This window comes from Perognathus longimembris, chromosome 16 (genome assembly GCF_023159225.1).
Source record: "Perognathus longimembris pacificus isolate PPM17 chromosome 16, ASM2315922v1, whole genome shotgun sequence".
Classification (NCBI taxonomy): domain Eukaryota; kingdom Metazoa; phylum Chordata; class Mammalia; order Rodentia; family Heteromyidae; genus Perognathus; species Perognathus longimembris.
This window is the reverse complement of record NC_063176.1, coordinates 43,085,977-43,094,111: the sequence shown is the minus strand read 5'-3', so window position 1 is coordinate 43,094,111 and position 8,135 is coordinate 43,085,977. Positions and strand designations below refer to the sequence as shown.

The 8,135-nt window shown below is 44.9% G+C and overlaps 1 protein-coding gene across 1 annotated transcript; it reads right to left on the bottom strand.

Moving 5' to 3' along the window:
- Positions 1-799: 799 nt before the first annotated feature.
- LOC125364527 (tripartite motif-containing protein 43-like) lies at positions 800-2,149 on the bottom strand. The gene has a single exon (XM_048364125.1). The coding sequence runs from the start codon at positions 2,147-2,149 to the stop codon at positions 800-802; it is 1,350 nt and encodes a 449-aa protein (XP_048220082.1).
- Between the last annotated feature and the right edge of the window lie 5,986 nt (positions 2,150-8,135).

Here is an 8,135-nt window from a genome sequence, read left to right as displayed (position 1 = left end):
CTGACGAGCTGCCTACTGCTTTAAGGAGGCAGACATGGAAGAACAGTTTTAGAGTAAAGGCAGCAATTGTACTTTGTAGTAAGTAGCATGAGCTATTTTGAAGGAAAAAAACCAAGAAGACCATGGACATGAGGCAGGCACACAATAACTCAAAAGATGAAGCAATGAAGATGAAGCACAGGCTGAGTATTCAAGAAAATAATTATTTTGTGATCCTGAGTATAAGCAGCTCAAAATTAAACAATTTGTGTTTAATACAAATTATCTGAGGGAAGACAGGAACAAGTAGTTGGGCCTAATCCAAGATGCTTATACTATTTTACTTCCTTAATCTAAACTTTTGTTTTGTTAACAAAATGTTTATAACTGTAACCCCACTGTACATCACCTTGACAATAAAAATAAAATAAAACATTTTTAAAAACCAATGGATCTGTGCTGTGTACTTACTGTTAATTTGATTTTCTAAATAATTTTAATAATAACTTTTCCTTTTTTATATATTGACATTTTTATTGGAATATTTTTGTTTCAATAAAACAAAGGAGACATTGCAAGGCACAATCCTCTCTACCTCTACACTTTAATTTTTTTTTTTATTGTCAAAGTGAAGTACAGAGGGGTTATAGTTTCATATGTAAGGCAGTAAGTACATTTCTTTTTTTTCATTTTGATTCATTTTATTTCATTTTCATATTTAATACAATTGTGTATATATTCAAGTTCAAAGAAAACTAAATAAGGTACAGTATTAGTGGTGCCCTCCATGAAGGGTTTGGACAGGTCCTTACCTACTGAATCATGTTGAACGCTCAGTGGAAAAAAAAGGCCTGACAGGAATTTGGAAGGACCCAGTGTCATACTTCCAGATAATGGAACCCTTAGCAACATTCACAAAACTCAAGCTTCCATCTTCAAAGTTGAGAAACACACCAATCCTGCCCACAGGCCTCTCTATATAGTGAGGCAAAAATGGGCAGGTGGTAAACAGACAAGTATCCTTCTTCCCCTTCACACATAAAAGGAGGAATATGTCCCCAGAGTGAATTACCATGGGCTTCTTCCGTTTCCTGGAACTCCTGCAGACGCCTAGTGCCCAGTCCAAAGAGTCATCCACAGTCAGCTCCCAGTAATGTTTCCCGGAGCTGAATGTCTGGACACCCCATGCAGTGGAGAAGTTGGATCTATCAGAATTAAAAAATGCATCAACACTGTCTTCTATCACAATTCTTACGTTGTCAAACAGCCTCATACCAGCCTTCTGTGTCTCCTGACTGAAGGAAATCTCCACTCTGTGCTGGTTGAGTTCATCCATCAGTCCGGAGATGGGAAGAGCACGGAGCTTTGGATTCATTGGCTGGGGCATATATACCAACAATGACTCACATCTGGCTCGTGTATATTTCCAGTCCATGAGGAGTTTCACATCTGGATTTTGGTATGTTTTCATCAGCTCCTGATACATTTTTCTGAGATGTGTCTTTTTATTAAACATTTGCCTTTTTCTTGCTTTAAGTTGCTGTAAAGTCACCCGGTTTTCTTTGATAAGTCTCTCTGAATGCTTCTTTGCCTCCTCCTGTAATTGTGGCAGCAGTATCTCAAACATATTCTTGCTGGATCTTCTGTATTCCTGCATATAACAAACCCACTCTTTGATTAAAACAATCTCTTGATGGATTTTTCTCTGGTTTTCTTGTATCTTGTCCCATAAGGATGTCATTTGTTTTAAAATCATCTCCCGGTGGGCCTCAGCAGCCTCTTCAATGGGACTGTGTCGATGAGCCTGGTGCTCAGAAGATCGGGAGCAGAGCTTACACAGTAACTTGGTTTCCACCTCACAGAACATCTGCTTTGGCTCCTGGTGTGTCTCACACCTGTGTTCCTCAGAGCTCAGGAACTGCTGGAGGCTAGCTTTTCTAGCAATGGACACCAGATTCTTCATCTTGATGTTGGTTTTGAGGTTCCTCCGCTTGGATGGAGCCCTGCAGACCGGGCACCTGGCGGGATTCTGAGCTTTTTCCCACGCAAGGCAGAGACATGGTCGACAGAAAGTGTGCCCACAGACTATGGTGACCGGGTCAATGAGGGTATTCAAGCAGATGACGCAGCTCATTCCCTCCTGGAAGGCCTGGGTGATGTCCATGTCCATCTTTCCTATGAATGAAAGTTTACAGAGGTTATTCTTCACTGGGATCCTCACGAACCGCAGCCAAGTTCCAAATTCGGTCACTGCAGCAGCTGTGTTGAAGTGGAGCCTCCTTCTGAACAGCCTGAGCCTCAGTGGGTTTGCCTCCCTTTATAGTTAGAGAGGGTGGGACCTCAGGACTCTGACAACCAATCAGAATGCTGTTCCTTGATTGGTTTAAAAAAGGGCGTGTGCCTGCGCTTTCCTTCAGGCATTCTAATTACAAATCAGTAAGTTGAACTTTAAAACCAAGCACCTATGCCTTTTTGTTCATTTTCCCAGAAGTCCTTGTAACAATCCCTCTTGAATGTCATTGGATGTAATTGTAGGCATCCCTTCTCAAAATCTGAAATTTACTTCCCATCTTTGTTTACTAAACTTTTTTGTTGCAACAATTGCATAGTTTACATATTCTTTCATATATATTCTACATTGAGTTAATTATGGTTTTTTCTCAATATTAAAATTTATTTATGTCTTTGTTTTTTAGTTTTTTTCTAGTCAAAGTAGTGTACAGAGGGGTTACAGTTTTCTGTAAGGCAGTGAGTACATTTCTTATCAAACTTGTTACCTCCTTCCTTGTTCTTCTACCCCCTCCCTCCCTCCCCTTAGTTGTACAGATGGTTTACAGCATATGTCTTTTAAGTATTGCTGTGGCATTGGTACATTGAAAATAGCAACAACCAAGATAAAGCACTTACTTCCTATATGAAATGAACTCCAAATTTTTGAAAAAAGTTCCCTTATATTAAATCATTTGTCAATCATTCCAAATTTCGTTACACTTAAAAATGATATTAGAACATGAAATTTTTGACACATTGCATATCTTACAAAAATAATTAACATTTTCTCCTTTATTTCTAATATGCCTGTAAGTTTTATGAAAGCAGGGAGCTGATAAAAGGAGAAAGCCATGCGGTATTCATGCAAGAGAGAAAAGTTTATTCCAGAACCACTGGCCTTTGGCTGAGATGAGGCATCGCCAGAGAGAAGGGGCAACCACTGTGGGCCCTGCCTTAGCTAGGGCAGGGGCAGGAGGGTGTGGCCAGGTGGATTAGGCTGTGACCTCAGGGAAAGGGGAGGTAACTGCCTGCAGGTCTGCAGGTTACTCTGGTAACTGGGTAGACACTTAACCAGGTGGGATCATCTGCATGGAGCCCTGCCTATGTGGACTCTATATTTCAGGCTTTTAATAATTATGAAAAGAGATGAAGATTCTCCAGCTAGTTCCTGCTGGCAAGGGGGTGAAGGCAGAAATATGGCCCCTCTGGGAGAAGGCAAGCAGCTGCTGTCCCTTGGTGATAGATGCCAGTCCTTCAATGAAGACTGGAAGAAGTCTCATGAGGCAGGGGCTGGCAGTCTATGGAAAGGCAAAAGGAAGGGCTTAGGGAAGAAAAATAAAAATTGGATGACATGGCTAGTTGGGGTAGTTCTTATGTTAAGGTATAGACACTAGATGGACAAGCTACTATCTTCTGATCCTCCTCTTTGCTGGCTAGTTGGGGGTTGGGGGTTTTAAAGGAACCATATGTAAGTCTTATTAAAGTAGGTAGCCGATAAAGGAGAACACCACACTGTACCCAAGCAGGAGAGAAAAGTTTATTTCAGAACTGCTGGCCTGTGGCCAAGGTGATTCTGTCTGGAGAAAATGGGCAACCACCACTTGGCCCTGCCTTATCTAAGGCAGGGGAAAGACGAGTAGCCAGGTAAATTAGGATGTGACCTCAGAGCAGGGGGAAGTAAGTGCCTCCAGGTATGTCGGTTCCCCATGTAACTGGGTGGAGACTTAACCAGGTGGGGGGGACATCTGCTTGGAGCTCTAGGATGGACCTTATAGCATTCATAATCAGTTTTGTTAAATGGCAACTCCTTTGTATAACTAAAGTTGTCTTTTTTTTTTAATGGAATACCCTCCACTTCCAATGAGGTGGGTAGTGTCTTGGTAGGCGAAAAACCCAGACAAGTATTCTAGCCACCCGATCCATAATCCTGGCTTTTTTTGCCCTCTCTCTCCCTTCCTGAGAGGTCTGATTTACCTTCATCGCCTTTCTCTCCCACGGGAGGGGGGGACATCACGACCCCCTTCCACCCTGTGCCAACTGTCACCCTTCCAGATAGCTTTTCCTTTGCAATTCCTCTTGTCTGACCCAAGTCAAGATCTCCTATCTGGAGCACACAAATAATAAAATGCCTTGTAGGTTCCAGTTACTTTACTTTTGGGGCCAGAACTGGTTTTGAGCTCTGGGCTGCCTGGGCACCGTTGCTGTTTCAAGACTCGACCTCCTGCTCTTTGGTGGCCAATTACAGACAAGAATTTCACAGACATGCTGGTGGTGCTGGCTGGCTGCGAACCCCCATCCTCAGACCTCAGCCTCATGCGTAACTATGCTTACAGGCCTGAGCCAGAGGTTCCTGGCAGGATTACTTTTCAGATGGACAACTTGAGTCTTCGGTAGACTGCGGTGTCCCCATTACCTCCTACCAGGAGAGAGCGAGGGCCCAACCCCGAGTTAGGCCTGGGGAAGGGGAGCCGGGCATCGCGAACTTCCAGGAGGCTGCGTCTCCTCCCTGCCCCTGAACTCGGCGGGGGAGGATGGCCCTCAACCTCTCGATGTGCTCCTTAGACCCGAAACCCCAGAGGTCAGAAGAACCGAGGCAAGGCCACTGTGCAATCACACATACCCCTACCCAATCACCATGCCCCTGCCCAGTAAGTACATTTCTTATCCAACTTGTTACCTCCTCAATCATTTTATCTCTGCCTCCCCTTTTCCCCTTCCCCTCAACCCTCATGAGGTGTGCAGTTGTTTACACCAAATGGTTTTATAAGTATAGTGTTTAGAATGGTTTGTCTTTTTATCCTTCGTCTCTCGATTTTGGTATTCCCTTTCCCTTCCCTAGTTCTGTTATACCAAGTCACGAAACGACCACCAAGAAGGCCACCAAGACTCAGGCATTCCGAAATGCAAAAGCAAGGCTTTATTCAGATGGGCTACAACTCGGGCCTACCCACCAACACAGCAGAGGTTAGGAGGGAGCCCCGAGCTGTGATTGCACAGGGCTTATAAAGGCAAAAAACAAAGTTACAGCCATCAGGTGTTCAAGCAAGCAAGATTAGGACACAGGTACAAATCTGATTGGCTCAGGGCTCAAGGCACTCTGGGGGCAGTTAGAGTTAAGCATTCCCAGTGGTTAGAGTTCTTGACCAGCTGGGCCCTAATAAGCTTGTCCTGAGTTTGCTCACAGAGCCTGCTTATCTCAGGTTCGCATGGTAAAGTGGGGCCTGACTTCAAAATCTAGCTGTTCATTTCCTCCTTTTCTCTTTGGTACCTTGGGAGCCAATCATGGCTCCATTCTGTCCATTTCAATGGCTTGCATGTCTAGGGGATGATATAGAGATAAGGCATGGGCCAATAGGGCCCAAAGTAATAACCAAAAAAACAACTCTGGTCCCTTGGTTTTAAAGGGGGGCTGATGGGTGAAGATCATCCATCTTCTGTAGCTTCTTCAGGCTGACTGAGGGATGTTGACCTTACCTAGCCAGGAAACTATAACCTTACTTTACCAAGGGACTGCAGGATTACTTCAAACTGGAAATTAACTTTCAGCTATACAGACTTACCATTAGCTGTATAGTGTTTAGTATCCAAATGTCAGCAACAAAATAATACATAAACTTCTCAGCTGTACTCTAAGGGTCGGGTGGCTATGCCTGTATTCCTGAGCAAGCCCAAAACTACCAATGCCTTCTTGCATGGGACTTTACAGGAGTCCTGCTAGTTGCTAAAATAAGGGGGTCACCCCACTTTGGAGTGAGCTGCCAAAATAACATCAACATTAGCCAGGGTAGCAAGGAAAGAAGGCAAAAAGAAAATTGTAACAATATTCAGTCTAACATTCTTTTCTTGAGGCGAAGGCAAAGCGACTGAGTCGGGTGCTTGGAGACCTCCCATGATCCACCACGATAGTCATCATCCAGGGAAAAAGGGTCAGCTGGCCTGGCGTGGGAGCAATGGACCCAAGTGGCGATGCCGTCTACCTTGAGAGCAGTGGGAGTAGTCAGTAGCACCACGTAGGGTCCCTTCCACGTGGTTCTAAGGATTTAGGGTTATGCCTCCGGATGAACACCCAATCCCCTGGTCTGAATAAATGGGGGGTAGGGACAGAAGCGGAATAATATACTGCCTTAAGTTGGGACCACATATTCTTGTGTTTGAGCTACAAATAATCAAGTTTACACAAAAATTCAGTATCATCCAAATCAGCAAGCAATTCATTCTGAAGGCTAGGGATAATGGGCGGGGGAGTGCCCATGCATTATTTCAAAAGGAGTAAAGCCAAGCTGATAAGGAGAATTTCTTACTCTAAGCAGAGCAAAAGGAAGGAGTGACACCCAGTCTGTGCCAGTCTCTAAGGCCAGTTTAGTTAAGGTCTCTTTTAGAGTCCGATTCATTCTTTCTACCTGTCCTGAACTCTGGGGTGTATAAGCACAGTGCAATTTCCAATCCATCCCCAGTGCAGCGGCTATTCCCTGACTTACTTTTGAAACGAAAGCCGGTCCGTTGTCCGACCCAATGGTGGATGGGAAGCCATACCTGGGTAGGATTTCTTCCAGGATTTTCTTAGCCACTATGTTCGCGGTCTCCTGCTTTGTTGGATAGGCTTCCACCCATCCTGAAAAGGTGTCTACAAAAACTAGCAAATATTTGTATCCGAATTTTCCAGGTTTAATTTCTGTGAAATCTACTTCCCAATACACTCCTGGCCTATCCCCACGGAGGCGAGCTCTTTTAGTAACTTGTTGATTGGGGGCATTGGTGAGCTGACAGGCCTTACCATTTTTAATGATATCTTCAATAAGTTGATCTCCTTGTTTAATTTTCACTTTGGCGTGTCGGAGCAAGTCCTGCATTCTTCGGGTTCCCATGTGAGAGGCTTGGTGGATTCTCTTAAGGGTCCCTTTACTCAGCCCTTGTGGCAAGATAAGTTTCCCTTCACAAGTTTTCCACCAGTCATTGTTTCCTTCTCTGTCCAGGGGTTTGTGGGCCATTGGAATTTTCTTTATCCACTCCAAGTCTTCTTGGGAATACTGGGGCACAGGAGGCAAAGCTCGTGGCCCTGGGTCTACTACAATCAATACTTCTGCTCTGGGCTGGAGGCTGCTTCCTTGGCTGCCTTGTCGGCCAGATTATTCCTTCTAGTCACTGAATCAACTCCCTTTTGATGACCTGGACAGTGCATAATAGAAATCTTTGCTGGTTCCAATAGGGCTCGAATGGGGCTTAAAATCTCCTGCTTGTTTCTAATAGCTTTTCCTTCGGCTGTCAATAGCCCCATCTCTTGGTAGATGGCTCCATGGACGTGTACGGTGGCAAAAGTGTACTGGCTGTACGTGTAGATATTTAGTCTCTTTCCTTTTCCCATCTGTAAGGCTTTTGTTAGTGCCACTAGTTCTGCTCTTTGTGCAGAAGTCCCCTGAGGGAGTGCCTCCGCCCACACTATCTCAGTGTCCGTAGTAACTGCCACACCCGCATATGTTTTTCCATCCCGAATGAAGCAGCTGCCATCGGTGAACCAGGTGTGCTCGGCATGTGATAGCGGCAAATCCAGCAAGTCTGGCCGGAGGCTATGTGCTTGGGCCAGGATCTGCTCACAATCATGCAGGGGCACTTCCAGATCCAGATCTGGCAGCAGAGTTGCTGGGTTTAATGTTGTAGGTACACAGAAGCTGACACGTGTGGGGTTATGTAACAAGGTCTGGTAATGGACCATGTGGGCATTGCTCATCCACTGGTCAGGTGGTTGTTTTAGCACCCCCTCTAGAGCGTGTGGAGTGGCCACAGTCAGGTTCTGTCCCAGAGTTAACTTACCTGCATCTTTTACCAAGAGGGCTACTGCAGCTATTATTCTTAAGCACGGAGGCCACCCAGAAGCTACAGAATCCAAT

Coding starts and splice junctions, on each gene's coding strand:
- LOC125364527 (XM_048364125.1), bottom strand. CDS start 2,149: ATGGACATGGACATCACCCAGGCCTTCCAGGAGGGAATGAGCTGCGTC.